Below are 18,906 nucleotides of genomic sequence, written 5' to 3'. Positions count from 1 at the left end.
CTTCAAAAGGAAACATTTCCCGACATTTTAAATACAATTCGATATCTAAGCCTTTTGGGAGCGCTTCTCAATGGTACTGGTAAGTATTTTTACCGTTTTTATCTGTTTTCTTAATTGTGCGTCACGGACCCGGGACATTGGGAACCGTTTTCTTTTTCATAGCTCTTCTATCATAGTAATAACATAGCTTTGACCGTCATCCAGTTAGTCAGAGACATTTGGTGACCACCGTGGCCCCACTGGTCGGCGGTGGCTTAATCCCATCATAGGGGAGATAATGGGCGCCGATGTCTTCACCTTCTCGCTAACCATCGTCCTGCACTCTTATAGTACTAGCTGCTGCTGACATAATGCTTCATACCCCCCCCCCTGCCATCTTGTTCTTCTACTACACCAGTAACATCCAATAGAGTTCATATATATTTTACCCCACTACGCCTCCACCTAACCGTGTAGCATTTCAGTTAGTCCTAGCAGCGTCCCACAGTAATTCAGCTCTTAAGAAAGTAATGGGAATAAACGTCTTGGTCTTAATGTGTTTTCTCAGAACGCGGCATTGCTTTCCGTGGTCATTGCATTAATGGCGTTGCATATTGTTTAGCAGCGGCCGAACTTAGACGCTTGCGCATAACATCTTCTTTATCTTATTCTTTGTCCCATAATGGTCACTATAGTCATGTGATTATGATCTTCAGTTCTCATAGATTTTGACGCAGTAGCTCTTGAAATGCACGCCTATTGTTATCTTTGAACAGATCACCGAAATCAGGCAGGCTAGATATGCTCGCTTGTTAGTGCTCTGCTCAAATCGATCATACCTATTACATCATAACTGTATAGTACTAGCCGTGGTCAACAAATGGACTAATCATGAATCGAGTTTCACCCATGCACAGTAAGGAAACAAGAATATATGCAGGTGGCTTAAGTTCACTTGTTTCGTTCCCTTCCATCGGAAAGCAAGACTTTATCGTACTAGGTACATATTTAATGGAATCATAATACTCTGCTGTAGCCAGCCCGCGGTTATGTTTCTCATCTATAGAAACTTGTTTGCCGTCGCTATTTTGGCGTGCTTCATTCTCGCATCTCTTACCTAGAAACACGTCAAAAAGTTCTACCACTATATCCTCTTCTGTAAATTTATGTAAATTTATCTTTATAGATAGATGCTCATATATTGGGGATAAACTGATGGCTAACTAAATCACTTTGCAGCTGGGCGTCGGTGATGTAGACGAGAAATACGTGTTCCCTCGAAAGGACATGACAAACACGTCCGATAGGGCAACACCTCTGCCTCCTTCTTGGAAGGCTTTTTTAGGGTACTTCGGGTCTTCTCATTTTTACCGCACTTCCTCTTGCTTTGTACAAGGTACTTTTTGCCACATGTTATTTTTTGTGTGTGGGTGGAGGGTGCTTATCTGTGTTTGTATTTTTGGAGCGTCCTATTTAAGAATATGTTTATCTCTGCTACCTGCGCTATGTTCGGACGGTAGAGCGGCGCCGTACATCGAGTGTAGTTGTTTGCGTATCAAATAGAGCAAAACGAGTTTCAAGATCCAATTGCCCCGTCTGTTGTCTCTCGACAACTCTCTGTTGTACAGCAACTCGATTTGCCGGTCTGCTTTGAGTCGCTGGTGTATCAGCAGTTTCGGACGGGATCCTGCAAAACAGGCCGGTGCACAACCGACTAATTGGACCTTTACCTTGAGCCTATACCAAACGTGCTAACCATTTATAATGGCGGAGTTACGCTGTCTTTATTAGTGGCACAGTTTCTACTATTAGCACATAATTGCTACCAGAACCTGTCTTCTGCCATTTGATAGGAGCCGTTAAGTACAAGGCAAAATAGGGTCGATTCTTTTTCTTGTTCGCCCAGCCTCTGTCGATTCACATACTTTTAGGTCAGAGCCAACTAGGCCACTAACTCAATGTCGGATAATGAAAATCCGGAGCTGCTTGGCCTACACGCCGATAACGGGTCTATATTCAACCTATCTGCCTATTTCTCTTGATCATCACGATGTAGAGAAAGACATCGAAGCTTAATGCTTGATGTCACTTCTTTCTCCCTACATTTCTATCTTCCACAAGCATATATATATATATATATATGTATGTACGTACGTCATATCGTGCCTCCTTGTCATCGCACTTGTATGGAAAAAAAACTCCTATTGCAAGGGAATCTTTACTTCAGACCAAGTTTGCGAGGTCAGTCATCATCTGCACCGAAGAGGCTCCGTTTCGCCTTCACGTCGTCCATCATTTACAAATGATTTCGCTTGTAGATAATAGGGAAGTTTAAGGGCAGACCACTGTATGGTAATGTTGTACCGGTCTCAGTGAAAATGTATGCCAACGGCTAGTAATGCCCAGCGACATGATGCGCTCTCTGTTAGTCTTCTGTCCGAATGGGTCTTTAAATACAATTTATCCATTATTATCCAACATCTAAATATCACATTCTCAAGCGCCGAATCAATATCATTATTGAAAGGAGATCTTATCGCGTAATCAGTCTATGTATTCCTGCTATTTTGAGAAATCCGCCTAACTGTTTATCGAGTTGATTAACAAATCAGCCATATTTTAAGCGAGTGAAATTTTACATCGTCTACATTGTCTTCAAGACTCGAGCAATATTTAAGTATGCGTATTCTTTAGGATTGACGTTAGTACTGCAATCATATGCTATTCTTTATCTCATTATAGATAAAGAGCACAAATAAATATCAATACTTTTTGTTGACTTAGATATATATATATATATATATATATATATATATACGGATACTATGAAAAATAGGATTCGAGTGCGGTATGCAGAAGCAGGATGGATCAGCTAAGAGGTTTTGTACGTTGTCGCGGATACAGAGCCATCATCCGTACCATTGACGGCATCGTTAACTAACGATATTTTACTTGCGATAGCTTGCAATATCATTTTCCATATTTTAGTTATTTGGTGTAATTCTTTACAGCAATGATAATAATCATTATATTTGATCGTTTGTGTCGTGTGTTACATTGTATAGCGTTTTTGTTTGTATTAAATTACTCTGCTTTCCGTTAGACGATGATGGTGTAGATGATGTCGTCGCCTTTTTTGTGTTTGTCTCCGTACGCCATATGTTGCTTCCTTGACATCTTTTTCTCGTGCTCAATTATAACTATAATCGTTTGCTATCTGAGCACATTTAGTTGAAAATATTCTTTCAGAACCGCCTGTCAAGCTCTATCATTCTAATTCTATATCTCTTATTTCTATACTGCTACCGCACTAGTTTTAAGGTAACTCAAAGTTGGATATCCTTTTCTGCCTCATTTAATTCATATCCTTCGGCCTGTCATCGAAAATAGAGCAACTAGTATCATTATTCCTATTATGCAGAGATAAGTGTTTTATGGTTGTACTTTTATACATCTCCTCCTTCGCATTTATGTATATTTTTTTTTTTCTCTATGTATACATTATATTCCCAAATCATCTTACTGTGATGTCATGCTCGTTCCTTGTTATTTGGCTATCGTTGTTATTATTTAAATACTACATAGTTATAGGATTCACTCTACATTTTTTAGGACTTTATGGTCAATAACGTGACTTATGTTTTGGCATAGAGTGAACTGTGAAGTATCACCTTCCGTTTCTTTATCGAGTGTGGCACCGTTCAGTCGCCCTTGCAGCGAAAATGAATACTGCCAGAGATGTCTGAATGCTGACGAAGGCCGTTTAGGATCTAAGAACGTTGGGCTTATTCACGTATGCTGTACGTTCTGACAAAAAAGATAAGGGTATAATCTAGCCCGATAGAATGGTCTCATCAGTGCATACGCTACGATACGGTACAACCGGTATAGGTTGTATTTCTAGTAATGTGCTACGGACGTGTGACCCCATTGGGGCATATCTAATAGTTAGACGTAAGAGTAGCACTTCATATTTGTTTGCTGTCTCTATTTTCCTTTCTGCGTTGAATTGACAAGAATTGTTGTTCTTGATGTTCACCGCTGGCCAACTCCCATAAAAAGTGATCGTTTACAGCTAGAGTCAACCCATATATATAGGTTGCGGATCCATGTATCTCCGCAAAGCGCTTCTGTCAATCACTACGACAGCTATCTTCTCTTTCAATCGAGTTGCATCATCGAGTACGTGGTTAAAAATTCGACATCTGAGTAGTTCTTTGTTTTCTTTCCTGGTGATGTTCTCTTGATCTTCGCAGGGCTGAAGGTACTTGTACTATTCATAGCCAGAGCTAGCTACTTTATCGTTGTTGTTCGACACCGGATGTTGGTCTAAGTGTGAGAATTGAGCTTGCTTACTTCCGACTTCAGCTTATTCATGTTGATGCAGTAGTCCATAGACACGGTAGATGCTCTAGGCAGGAAGCGAAATACTTTTCTAATACTCATGAGATTTCAAATAGATCTAAACAGCTTCCTAGGCAAGCGCCTGTGGCTACTTCGATTTCGCCTAACTGTCTAGCGTCTGATACGGGTGAGATCTTTTTACTGCTATGTTTACGAGGTGGCGTTCTTTTCAGATCACGTGAATTGATCGTTTCTTTCAACTTGCCGAAAAGCATCACGCTTGGCGCCAAAAACTAAGGTTGCCAGAGAACGAATACAATGTCCGCCACTTTAGCTGTGTTTTAGCCATTTTAGCCGTTGTTGTTGTCTTGGTATCGTTTTTAGCGAAAAAAGCATTAATGGCGCTTTAGCTTTTCACTCGATGTATTATGGTTGAAGAAATCTTGCAGGAGATCGTTATCCGACATGAGGACACTTCTATTGTTCACAGGTGTTTCTCTACACATATGTTATATCTATAGTTTAGCTAACTGCTCATTTGCAATACTATCTATTATTGAACAAGGCTGACTACCAAGGATAGCTTTGCCTTCGAACGTTAGAGAAAAAGCTTATATATATATATATATATATATATGTATATATAAAGTACGACATATAAGTTAGAACGGGTTTTGGCGGACTGTTTATCGTAATGGGCATGCGTTCACTTGGTAGTGTTGGTAACAAGCAAAAGTTAGTTCTGGGTTTTGGATTCAAGCAGTAAACTTATCATAGCCATAAGAAAACAGTCCGCCGTTTTTGCAATTTGAACAAATTATTATTTCGAACAAAGTCAGCTCTTATCCGATTTTTTGCGCTCGGCGAACCCGAGGAAAAAGCTTTTTTGGCCGAATACGGTGCATGCGATTTCTGAAAGAATCGAGGAAGGTTTCTATAAGGGAAGCTAAAAAATTGTCAAGGTTTATGTTTAAAAGGCTAAAAATTATAAAAATGGCTTACAAAGTCACTTTTGATACATTTTAAGTTTGATAAAGAAACTAACGGTCGTCGTTTCGAAGGGGATCAATTCGCAATTGAATCCTTCACATAAACTGACTGTTAGTTGGTTTCGAGATTCTCTGCTCCGTTTTGCACTTCTGAGACATTTTGACCGTTTTGAACTATTGCACTTTTAGGACTTTTGGCCTGTTATCATCCAAAAATTTAATCTCGCTGGAATTTTTTTTATACGTGACGTACGAGTTTATACGACTTTAACGAATTTACACCCACTAATATAGCTTGATGCATGGTAATTTGAAAATGAATAGTGTATGGTCCAGGTCCTGAATTGAAGCTCTAACCGTAGTAGATGGTGGTTCTAGCAAATACGAATGAACGTCAGGACTCCTATACTTCCACTACAAACAAAAAATGTGATTAAAATATTTGTTCTTGTTTGGGAAACGAAGCCCAAAAAGTTCCAATTTAACAGACATACTGACACGTGTATTTATACATAACCTAGCGCTCGTCCTTGACCAGTGTGCCCTTCTTTTCGCCCTTTTGGTACAACTCAATTCGAAAGCGGTAGCTGATATTTTCACAAAAAAGGAAAACCGAGAGAGTGCAAACTGAGGGACGTTGACTCGTCTTCGTTTAAGTAACCAAACCATTTTAGGCTGATTCTAGCACCCTTCAAACCTCTATCTTTAACAAAATATATATTGAATCTTGGTAAATTAATTACGACCGACTGCAAGCTGTACCGGCTTTACTACACGAAATCATTTGTGCCAGGTGAGGTGAGCGGTTCAGCTAATGGCGAGCGAGGTTTCTCCAGGCTGAATTGATCCTCCGTTGTTTTCCGGTAGACCGGGTTATCGAAGTTCATCGATTGTAGATGGCGCGCCTTATTCACACGGCGATACACTAACAGTGAGGCCTAGAGACGACAGAAAAAGTCAATCTTTTAATCGTAATGATGTATTTCGCAGTCGTAATACAGTGTGTAATAGGACAGAAAAGATAACTTGTATCAAAAAAAAACGTCTTTTAGCGCACACGCCTACTATAATAAGCACGCGCTACAGCCTTTTTGCTGCACTTACAAAGGATATCCGTAAGGATAAACTAACAGTTGCATAATATAGTACTTTCTGCTCTCCTTACAGTGTTTCTCTTCGGCAACAAAGAAAGTAACAATTCAAATGACTACACCATACCGTGGCCGCAATCAGGGCTAGAAGTGACAGCGCCGCGATAATGACGCTGGCGATTCCGCCGCCATTTTCGGCTACCCGCTGCTCTCCGTGATCATCATGGTTTGGCCGCGGCGTTGTCATCTTAGGTTTGGGTACTTCTTTTGAAAGTTCCACACATCTAATGCCGTCGTTCGCTAATTGGTAGCCGTCGACACAGAGACAAGTATACTGCGGCGATCCCGCCGAAATTGACGGTGCAGCAAGGCAGAGCTGGTCGCAGGTATGATTCGCGCACCTGTCAGGCCCTGCGGGTTGACGCAATTCGTGATACACGACTAAATCTAGTGGAATCGGTGCCTTCAACACCACAGTGTAATTTTCGCCTGTCAAATTGAACGAAATATTGTATTCATGTCAATTTATGCAAAGGTGATTTGCCGAGTTCCAGAGCATCAGCTAATTCCAACACAAATAAAGTATTGCGTGTGATTTTTTTGTTGATTTTTAATTAAGAGACCAATATCATTCAGACACTACTGTTTTATGCCTTATTGAAAGTGACTCAAATTAAAACGTAGTCAACACAGCTTTCATTATACAGCGGCGACAAATATTATTTAGAATAATTGTGGACTCACCGTTAAATTTGTTGATTTTAAATATTTTTTCCATGTGCCAGTCTGACCAGAAAAGCCAATCTTCAAAGACGTCGATAGCAAACGGGTGCAAGAACACGTCACGAGACGTTAATATTGATTTGCGATCGCCTCCGTTCATATCACATCTAGCAACAAGATGCAATTTAGCGTCAATCCAATACAGCCTGCAGAGAAAAAAAAAAACAGTTAACCAAATCGATGGTGTAGAGAAACCCTTCTTTTGCGTCTAACTGTAGATAAATTACCTTCTAAGATCGTCTTCAGAGTATTAAGTGGTTCGGAACACGTATCGCACACCCATGTGTATCTATCGTCATGTCCCTGTTACTATTAATTTCACAGGTGAGTCAGTATGACTGATTAGATAATACCTGTTGGAAGATAAATCTATAGAAATCGACGAAAGATATACTGGGCAGAAGGACAATGTGTTCCTTCTGTGGTCTAAACAGGTGATCTGAATTCCATTCGTTCGTTAGTCCACCGTCAAAGTCGTAGCTCGCTACAATATTGGTTCAGTACTTAATCAATCAAGTATACATTATTTTGGCTAGTTTATCACGTTAGAGTCTTACTTTTTGTCATGTCTATCTATTGCGAGCCCGTTTGGCCATTCGATGTCCGTGTCCACCAGCGTGGTCCGATGGGTTCCATCCATTCCAGCCTTTTCAATTCGTCCGACCCCCCAATCCGCCCAGAAAATCCAGCCCGTCAAAGGGTCCACAGCGATTGCCCGTGGTTCCTGGAGATGCGATCTAAATAATGTCTTCACGTTTCTCCCGTCTAGGAGTTCTGCTACGGAAATTACGTCTCGACCTAATTGTATTGAAGTCACAGAAATAACGAGTCGTCTCCATGAACTAGCGGGTCGGTGATGGATCGAAACAGCGAGGCGGGTATCGAAAACGACATAATTTCGATTCTGGGAATATTGCCTGAATCGAACTATCTATTCAAAGTTAAGCCGATAACGGAAAAAGAAGATAGATGCAAGTGGGCATAGAATTTCGATAGAAAACAACATGGTGTAACATTTGTTGACAGAATCAAATATCGTTGAATAGAATCTTCTAGACGAATTTTTAGCACGTCCAGGGTTGCTAAGATTCGTACGCGTATGTTAGGACGGCGAACGAAGCCGGTTAGTTCTTTGTTGCTGATCCTGACCCTAGTCTTAAACATTTCTGACTATATATAGGTACTAGTTGTTATTAGGGTAAATAGTGCAGATAGCAATAATATAATGCTGTGCTCGCAACGATTAGTAAGGCTTGTGACTCAGAACTTACATGTGTCCGTCCAGTAGACCTTGTTATGGATCCAGTCGACTGCTATTCCATCAATATTACTATCTACAGTACTATCTTTGCGTCCAATAATGACAGTCGAAATATTGTTGGACATCTTAGCCCTAGAGATCTGTCCCAATGTTGAATCAGCCCAGACGACGGTTTCCGTCCGAAACACGTAATCCACCGCCATCGCTGATCTCGTTCCAGAAATCACCTCCCGATACTCGTTCGAAACGAGATCAACGACTCGAACGTCGTGTCTGAGGACAAACAGTTTGTCGTAAAGCACTTTTACGCATACTCCGAGATGCTGTACTATTAGTCTTAAATGCACTATATTCCCTTTTCGGATATGCAATCGCTATTAAAATAGGGAAATTTCTCTGATCTATTTTTGGGTCCATGGAACGCATCCGGCGCCTCAACGGGACAAGTGAAAATGTATTCAAAAAATCATATTGCGCATTACCTGTTGGCAAAAAGGAGCTTTGGATTTTTGCCCTGAGCTCGACAATATCCTGTGCCGGGTTCAAGAATATAGTCGGGTGAGCAACTGCATTTGTATCCACCTTTCGTATTGTTGCAGAACTGACTGCAGATTCCGGGAACTTCGATACATTCGTCGATGTCCACACAGGAGCGATTGTCGTTGCTGAGCCTAAAACCGTGACGCGAACATTCACAGCGGAAGCCGATTTTTAGGTCAACACAGTGATCCTGACAGCTTCCATTGTCAATAGCGCATTCGTTTGTGTTACATGCATTGGACTCATCTTCATTTTCGCCGCAATCGTTTCGGCCATCGCAGACAGATTTCAGTGGAACACAGTGGTTATTACCACAGTCGAACTCGGTTGATGAGTTACACGGCCTATGAGCTATCGTTATATCTGGAAATAAAAACCAGAAACCAGACGAAAGCCAACATTGCTTTGGGTCGCAACAACATAACCAGAGATACGCTCATTCGAAAGCCGTCAACACGCTATGTAATTCTGAATAAATTTTACTAACATTCACTGACTGATATATCGATTGAAGGAACATTATCATGTTATTAGGGCAAGCATAAAGATAAGACGCACTTAATAACTTACTTTGGCATTTCTGATGCTCATCGGATCCATCAGCGCAATCCTCTATGCCGTTGCACTCCAATTTGCCAGCAACACACTCGCCAGCGTCACATCGAAAATGGTCGTCTTGACACTTAAAGGTGCAATTTTTCTCATCGGATGCATCGCGGCAGTCGGGGTCACCATCGCAGCGCCAATTAGACTTGATACAGTCACTTTCATCATCGCAATGAAATTCGTTTGCTTCACACGTGACGTTCTTGGCATAGGTGGACGCTTTACAGTTTGCTTCATCCGAACCGTCACCACAATCATCTCGACCGTCACAAAGCCAACTGAAATTTCCCAATGATACATACATCTGCTCAACTTAAAGCAAGTTCCTCTCGTAACGTCATAAAACTCATGTATAGAAGGTTATGTAGGAGTTTGATGTACTTTTGCTCACTGATTTCATGTTCGATATTCAGAAGTTGAGTAAACTGTAATTAACCAAAAAAAGGTTAACGTTAACAGTTGAAATCCAAGTTATAAAGCCTGATGCGACATGAAACGATCTGGTTGAGTAAATGTTCATGACCCATAGTGATGGACTTCATCACATAAAATAACTGCCTGTCACAGTCTAAGATAAAAATCATAATCTATTTCCCTAATCGATGTCAGAGCACATTTTTCAAGTAATCAGACGTAGCGCTCCCGTTCACCCTGAGCTTAGTCCAGCAGAAGTCGAATCGATCTCATAGCTATCGCAGCACATCAGGCAGGTTTTTAACATTGAGAAATTGCATAAATTTACGCCTTAGTTCATATCTTACCAATGCTAATTTCACAGGTGCATGGACTAGCGTTTCCGCCGCACCCCATTTTGCCCCATACGGCAAACGTTGCCATGCAACAGACAAAAAATACCCACCGCACCCTCCACGTAATGTGCAGGAAAGAAAAGAGTGCGAGTAAAAATAGGGATGTTGAAACCACAAAAATGGCTTCGTTCATAGTTCGACCTGTGCCCACAGGCATCTGATGAAAGATAAGCTCTGCGAGTGAACATATATATATATCGTAGACAGACGGCAAAGTGGTTTAGCCCTCTCAGGTATCTTGTTCCCATCACTTTCCGTCCTCTTTTTTTAATACATACACTACTCTTTTTTTGTGCCCTTACTTTCGATCTATTGCTGTCTTTCTTATTCGATCCTTTCGTAGTCGTGCACGCGGTGAGGGCGCGGTTAAGGTATACAGAGACGCAATTTCGATAGGCATGCTTATAGGTGCAAGGGCTGCCGTGCGCCGCGTGTTAACCTATTAAGCCTGGACGACCAAAGCTTGCTAACGCTCAGTTGCGTAGGTAATGTATAATCAGTAGGCGCTTGCACGCTACGTTTATTCGTGATCGATCTGTTGGCACAGGCAGCAGCTGGAACACCAACAGCGGCAGCAGTAGTAGCACCTAGAGCTTCTACCTAGCAGCACCTCATCCAGCACGTTTTTCATTTAGTAAAGCTATGGACGGAAGCCAAGATGTCACTGGAACGGTGACGACATATGCAATACGAGAGTGAAAAGCTTACTCGCCACGGCACATTTGGCATGGATGACACCGAGTGCCCTTCGATTGCCTGAAAACTGCTTGCCACACGTGAGAGAAACAAGCGACACTGCATCCATAGAAGCTTTTGTTGCGCGTATTAGAGGATATCGGTGATACTGATATTTCAACTAGAGTTTTATTTTTACGTAACAGATAGAAAAATGATTGCGTACTCTGGTTAGAAGGCAGAGACGATTCTCCGTAGATTTTTTTAACAAATGATAACGAATAACAAAGATTTTTTAACAAATAAACAAACAAACAAAAAAGGGCGATTGGAAACCCCGTCCATGCCTGTTGTCGTAATACATCTGAAGGTTATACTGTACACAGGACCTCAATAGAGGCGCGTCAAAATCTTAAATGTATGCTCAGCCACCCTTGAGCTGAGGTTTAGAATATTTTGATGAAGTGAGAAACAATGAATGGCAATATCCATCGTTTACTCGAAGAAGGAGACACTTTGAATAACAGCGTTGCGAGTGATTTTTGTATCCCTTTATTTTGTCATTATATGCTATTTCGGCGGTCGCTGTTAAGTTGATGCTAGCATAATCAGTGCCACTTCGCGAGCATCGTGGATCGACGGAAAAATAAGCCCCTTGAGCTCAAACATCGCCTATGCAACAAACGTATGCTATTCTCATTGACTGGTTCATGTACGAACGTATGATGGCCTAATTTGGTTTCCATGGGTCATAGCGGATCCGCACGACAGGACTCGGCGCTATATTTCCATAGCCGATCGGACGGAAAAGTTGTGATCGTCCTTTTATGGCGCTCGTAAACGGTCCAGCGACATATAGGATAGATCAGCGGCCGCGCCGGCAGTTGCAACGGCCTTAAAGGGCAGGCTACTTTATCCTTATAGCACAGAACGGATCGGTAACGAGCTCAATAATGGTGGAACTTTTCCCGGCGGCAATACCTTTGGGGTGGCGTCCTGTAAACATGGCCGTCTTTGGGGACCCTACGGAAAATCGGCCAATCGCTGAGACAGTTCGGTGGCTTGACGGCCTTCCTTACGTAAACGTTGTACAATCGATATATTTGAATAAATCCGTCTTATGTGGCGATTATCCTTAGGGTACATCGCACGGGGTTAGATATAGTTCGTTCTCCTATTCGTGTATCCCATGTGGCGCTGGCGAACCATAGCCAAACTAGACGAGAACAACGGCAGCAGACGTAATCTGGTTCAGAGCTATAGTACTACATCCTTGAAGCTAGCGTAAGGACAGTATCATTACAAATCGAACTGATAGACCAAGTTTAGCTCATAGAGTTGTCGAAAAAAATACAAATTAAATACTTTCAGTGTAAGTACTGTCCTATGTTCTATGCTCCTATATTCGGATATGCATAACTCAAAAGAATGACACCGAGGGCTATATATCTTGGTTAGAATAAAAACACTAATTTTTTCAGGTTAAAACAGATTGTCTTGGATCGCATTCAACATGCTACAAATGAAAGTATAAACACATTACACAAATGTTCACAAATATCGAAACAGTAAAGGAAATAGAAAAACATTTGGCCCATATTTGCACAAACCTGGATACGTGTGGTCTCCTGTTATATTAATCGATAATGCAGTTTCTACTGCAGTGTTATAAGGTCTGCCCTATCAGCTTTTCATTCTAGTCATTGATATGCCCTTACATTTGAGAGATACACTTCCCGTTCGCACACGTGAACTCGTGCTGAGTGCACGGTCTGGGTTTACAGCCGTGTTCATCCGAAGAATCGTCGCAATCTTCGTCACCGTCACAGACCCAATGTTGGCTCACGCATCCGCCGCTTAAACAACGAAACTCCTCCGGCGAACAGCTTGGCATATCTACACAAATCCAATATGATCCAGTAAACGAAATAAGTAACATATTATGATTATTGTTAGATAGAAAAAAAGCAAGTAGCTAGAACGACACACAGTCTGTTGCGAAATCATTTGTTCACATTGAGAAAAAACAGAGGATTTCTGTCAACGCTTAACAATTCTAGTTGATTTGATAGAATTGATAGAGGACTTCGTACCCACACAGATAGCAAAGGAATTGTGCTGAGCAAACACGTAATTCTCTCTTGCTCGGTTTTGAGTACAAAGATCTTTTATGTCTTCCTACATTCTATGATCGCGTGAGATTTACTCTCCTGTGCAATGGCTTCGATGAGACTCTACGAACGAAACTCGTTCTTTGTTGCGCTAACTTTTGCAAGTGGCTTAGACGTTAGTGTATAGATGGTTACGTGTTTGTAGTGATTGCCAGCAAACGTGGTTCCTTCTTTTACGTTTTCATATTACACTATGAAAGGTTATGAGTTCCCAGCTAAAAGAGCACGAGATAGGGAACTTTGAAATTGTAATAAGATAGCCAATGGCACGTATCCTGCGATCTTGAGCGGGTGGCAACTGTCTAAATATTTGATCTACGCCTCTGACGGAGCGCGTGTGTATACACATTGTATAAGACGACTATTGCCTAATGGACCAAATTGATTGATCGATCGATCGATTGATGCTTTATCAATGACTCAACAACGGGATACGTTCTTCTTCACGCTAAACGATATTCGCAAATGTGAATAGATGTTAGGCGACGCAAAAACTGAGGCCGAAGCTCAAGGCTATTCGAATTATGGGAAGTCGGTGTGTTTTGGCTCATTTAGTGAAGCTAAAAGGTGATGACAAAATTTCCGCACAGCATCGTGCGTGCTAAAGCATTTTGTCAATACGAGAAAAAATAGGCCCACTTTGCTTATACCGAACACTTTAGTTATACTGAAACCAAGTAATTCCATCTGATACATATGTCCTTGGCAAATTTCGGTGAATACCTTATTCGGATTTATAGAGCGAACACGGTTTATCTAGAGTTATCAATATAGTGGCTTTGTCACTGCTGTCCAAGCTGGCCATAATGACCTCGGTTAGTAGTGTTCTTACTTTGTTAGAATACTCTTATTTAATTTAGCTAGCGAGTATTATTTCGAAACAGATAATAAATCTCACTTTTGATTCGTTTTACAAATAATTGTCCGATAATTAATTTATTACTCAAATTATTTTTACTCACCGCATCCACTTTCATCAGATCCATCGATGCAGTCTGTACGTCCATCGCATCGAAGACTGGCCTGTATGCAACGACCCGGGGAATGTTTACATGCAAATTGGCCCATTTCACATGTGTGTGTTGCTATAAGTGAAAATGGCAAACGAACGTAAGCAAATTCGCTAATGTCGCAATGTTAAATCGTCAAATACACTATAGATAATTAATTTTCCTAAGTACCCATGACAAAGAAGGTATTTGAGTTAATACATTAAACTGGAACATTTAAGTAGTAAGTCCGGTCGCAAAGGGCGAGCAAAAAGTCCCAGCTGGCTATTAAGAAGCGGAGTGTAGATATTTTAGCTTTGATGGCACTACCGGAGCGTTGCACTATAGTCATTACGGTATCGTTTGGCCTCAGTTACTGGATTTTGTTTTTTTGCCTACGATGATTTCAGATATGAGCATGGAAGCTTCGAGAAACGGTGACATCAACAGTTCCTTATTTTTTCTTGTTTTCATTTAGCTTTATCTGTACATTTACCGTGCCGAACGCATTTGAAGTGTGGAGGATTGATGAATGACGCTTCATTTTAACTGCTCGCTAATGTTTACATCCGACTACAAAGTTCACGTTGTGCTGTCTCCTTCAGTAACTTAACCAACGCATCTAAATCTATGCAGTCTCGGTATCTCCAGAGCTTCTCCATGCAAAATCCTATGCGGAGAACGGAACGTCGGAGCTCAATGGAGCCTTATCAACCCACAATTGCTCGTAGGAAAATCTATACAAAAATGTTTCGCATAAGGCTTATGGGCTTGTGGGAGGGCTGTCATTAATGTGAGCGTGGCTTCATCAGCTCTCACTCTACGCAGCTCGTATTCGGGTATGAAATGCGCTACACCATAAGTAGGCTATAGGTGTACATTGCTCTAGGCAGTATCATTATTCCTGTCTAGCTTCCTTTCTTCCTTTCTCTCTCTCTCTCTCTCTCGCTTGCTCTTCACCAAACTGCGTACCCTACTTCCACCGCTTTCGACACCCCCGAGGACAGGGGCAGAAGAGGTTGTCATGTGCCTCTTCTGCCCTTGTGCCTAACTTTTGCTCCTTTATCCTTTCCATCCGGAGCAAGTTGCAATAGTAACAGCGGAGCGCCATAGGTTTTTTACACGCATTAAAATATCCCTTTGGTAGCCGTCGAGCTTTTTCTCTCTTTAGCTTGTCTATTTTGTTGGATATTCATTCTTCAACGATAGACCGACGTTTTCAAAGACAAGGTATCGTTAGGCGTAGGCAAGTTTCCCTGCAAAGGTGATGCACCACGGCGGCCTCCAGCGGCTCGCCGCTGTCATTTTTCGACGCCACGTACGACAACGCCGGGCCTCGTGAGACGCGTAATGATGAAGGCTCACTACGGTTAGCAACTGTTTCAGCCTGATAATATCAAACAGGATTACATCGCTGTACCAGCTTAACCCCCGACTAGGGTTTGATGCACTTTTTAAATTCTAAAGCAAGCGTGTTCACGCATCTTAGGATGGATGGACACTATGCCTTCATCGTACCTGGGTGCAGTGGCGCGATTGACCGGCGCTGGGTGCACAACTAAGCTTCAGGCACGCCGCAGGGAATCGTAGCCTCATACGGCTGCTGCTTATCGCCCGCGATTCTTCACATATCAAAAAGAGGAAGCGAAACAGAAGAAGAACAGTTGGAAAGACTCTAGATCCACACAAATGAGACTTCATTTTGAACAAACGCAGAAAGGTGAAATTCGTTTGCTCTCAACGGAGATTTTACATTAGTGTACTGCTGTTGAAAAGACGTTAATAGAAATGAACGGCCAACGTGACGTGTATGCTAGAATGATGGACAAAAAGTATATAGTTAAGACTGGCAATAATGGAAAATGGATTTATACATACTGGCCGAACTCTTCTGCCAACTCACTATCGATTTAGTTGGTCGTTAGATGAACGTCAAGCGATGCCCTAACAAAATAGCAGTTATTGTCTCAATTTTTAAGCGGTGATATCAAGCTGCAATGCTTTATATATTATAGATAAATCAATAAATACGACACTCTCTGAACAACTGCCTGGAAAATCAAATGTTTCCTTTAGTTCAGTCAGCAATCATCTTCAACAGACAGGCGAATCTATTGATGCGCTATTATGCGGCTGTACATTTGATAGGTGGTATCAAACGCTGGCCGCTCGCATGAGGCAAAACGTGTGATACCTGACACACGGGCTTTGCCCAATGATCTAAAGATAATTGACCCAATTGACATGGGCCATCCAGCTTTGACTCAGGTGTGTTACTCCTACTTGAACATAGACCGGTAAAAAAAAAAGAGCGCCTATATAAAGGAAGTCCATGCAAAAATAGAATATTTATACATGTACTTCCTTTCTTCGATTTGTATTGCATTCTATTAGTAGGATTAGACACTTACGTTGTTGCATAGCCTGTTGCCTATGTTCTTTCACTGTGAACTGTTTGTTCAAGACGCGGGGGCAGCGATTGGGCATCAAGACGTGGACATTTTGAGCTAGTGGTTCAAGTAATTGTAACAACGGTGCGATGGAGAATTATTTTGCTAGAAGACCACCTTTTTTTAAATGAAACCGTAAGTTTTTCAGATGACTCAGGGCGGTTTCGTACTATTTTCCATCGTTTGGTTTACGTAATCAATAGAAATGCTTCATCTGCTGTAGGCGACCACCCCCCTTGGGCTACAATTAAACTTTACTGAGTACATGTTGTCATATACTCTTTCTCATTTGCTTATCGGTGAGGCAGATGGCGTGCAATACATGTCCATGCCCCATTAAAAAATGATGGTTTCAGCTTTTCGATTCTCTTCGTGTATCAGATCAGCAGAAACAAAGCCGAGAAGAGATTTCTCTCACAGCTAAATCTCACAAAGAGAACTTTAAGGCTTCAAGCTCAAATCATAGCTATGACGTCGAGTCTGTCCCATATTAAATCGTTGGGTTTCTTGTAACTGCTTGATAATGTGGACATCCCCAATTGGCAAAAAAATGATCGTCAGTCAAAGTACTACGTGGTGTCTACTATCGGCATAAATGGTACTTGGTGAAATCAGTGCGGTTAGCTTTCAGGTAGTCTTAGCCGGTAAATCTTAACCAATCGATATCGGTTTCGGGCTTAAAAGTAAAGAGAATCTATATCTCGTATCACGAATTTTCTTGTCTATTCAATAAACGATCTTAACTTGATATTTTATAATAATAATCCATATTTGAACTGGTAAAAAATAAAAGCCAACCGTCAGTGATGTGTCAACGATGATTATCAAACGGATATTCGGTTTTTGCACTTTGTAGCCGGTTGAACTAACAATGATCTCTTACCATTTCACCGATTGATGTACACTGCTTGCATCTGATAATTGTATTACTATTTCACTCAAATGGTGGTTTAAACACGTGTTGTAAACATGCCCCATGCGTCGCCAATACAAAGTACTTCTATTGACCGTTGCGATACATTAAGTGTTTCGTCCTTGATGCAACTATGGGTACTATCGTTACAATCGTTACTTGGCCTATTTAGTTAACTAGGCTCTGTTGAAAAGTACAACTTTGATGCGAAACACCATACTAGAGCTTTGCGCCCTAGATCAACATGGCTACAACAACGAGACTCACTGTCGCAAAGCTAGCCTAACCGCTGAGTTCCTATTTCCCCTTGTCATTATACCACTATCGTCACGAGCTAACCAGCATAGCCTGTCGACCGCCTCGCAACAGACTCGTATCTGTCGATCGGAGACAGACGAGTTTGCTGTTACCTGTCACAGTGTCGAACGTGTTGTCTTTACAGAGACTTGCGCCAGGGGACACCTGCTTTCCAAGTACACTTGCTGTACCAATCCTCAAGCACTGTTAGATGAAGCCACAAGCGTAAATAACTTCTCTAACAATAATACTTCCTATTTAGCCAACCACAACCTATGTACTTGGCGAATCGACGATGGACGCGCAGAGTCGGCCTCGTCACATCCATCTGCATCGGTTTACCCCACAGAAATATTCCTCGCGTCATCCTTTTGCACACGACTCATATGTGTCAGAAATCCAACAAGGTGGTCTGATATTCTAGCCCACGACGATGTTACTGGAGAAGCATTGATAAGCTCGGACAGCGTTATACACGATTCGATTATGTTACTGCGTCCATCATCAGCCCTCGGCTTTCAATTCCACGACCCTCAATGAAATCCAACTTATTCAACGAACAGGGCACCAACTCGATGTGATGTTTTCAATTAAGTGTCCGCATCATGCTGGCTGTAGGATGAGCGCCGCTCGTTGTTGCTATTGGTGTTGTGTCTATACTTGTCCAACTGATGACGCTCTAAATTCAACGTTTTCGATAATGGCGCCAATCGAGGTTTGTCCTTCGCTCTTTCCTATCGAATACGGGACACACGAAGAACGACATCCCTATAGGCGTCGATACACATACGATACCGGGCGAGTCAAAATTGGACTCGCAGTCGAAGTTTAAACGAAAAATTTTTAAGCGTAAGTAGACTTACAGTTGAGACCACATTACTCCAAATTGGAAAATTTTTTCTGAACGAACCCAGTTTTCATTTGCAGAATCTACATCCTATCCCACGGCAGGCAAAATTTGTATTTCTAATAAACTGATTCGAAATCTTGGTGCGCAATTTTACAGGCA

The 18,906-nt window shown here is 41.6% G+C and overlaps 1 protein-coding gene across 2 annotated transcripts in view; it reads right to left on the bottom strand.

Moving 5' to 3' along the window:
• Positions 1 to 1,092: 1,092 nt before the first annotated feature.
• LOC111271668 (low-density lipoprotein receptor-related protein 8) overlaps positions 1,093 to 18,906 on the bottom strand; it is a 37,691-nt gene continuing 19,877 nt past the window's right edge. Inside the window, exons 3-12 of one of the 2 annotated variants that reach the window (XM_022852623.2) lie at positions 14,211 to 14,333; positions 12,796 to 12,973; positions 9,558 to 9,871; positions 8,930 to 9,350; positions 8,458 to 8,720; positions 7,744 to 7,984; positions 7,148 to 7,332; positions 6,531 to 6,892; positions 6,075 to 6,250; positions 1,093 to 5,235 (exon numbers count right to left, since the gene is read on the bottom strand). In XM_022852623.2, coding sequence (XP_022708358.1) covers positions 6,083 to 6,250; positions 6,531 to 6,892; positions 7,148 to 7,332; positions 7,744 to 7,984; positions 8,458 to 8,720; positions 8,930 to 9,350; positions 9,558 to 9,871; positions 12,796 to 12,973; positions 14,211 to 14,333 — 2,255 coding nt within the window. In that variant the 3' untranslated portion in view covers positions 1,093 to 5,235; positions 6,075 to 6,082. Of the gene's footprint in view, positions 6,251 to 6,530; positions 6,893 to 7,147; positions 7,333 to 7,743; positions 7,985 to 8,457; positions 8,721 to 8,929; positions 9,351 to 9,557; positions 9,872 to 12,795; positions 12,974 to 14,210; positions 14,334 to 18,906 lie in introns of both variants that reach the window. The other variant, XM_022852626.2, reaches the window with a different exon arrangement.

The sequence above is a fragment of the Varroa jacobsoni genome, unplaced genomic scaffold (assembly GCF_002532875.2).
Source record: "Varroa jacobsoni isolate VJ856 unplaced genomic scaffold, vjacob_1.0 scaffold_178, whole genome shotgun sequence".
Taxonomy (NCBI): domain Eukaryota; kingdom Metazoa; phylum Arthropoda; class Arachnida; order Mesostigmata; family Varroidae; genus Varroa; species Varroa jacobsoni.
This window is presented reverse-complemented; position numbering and strand designations above follow the sequence as displayed.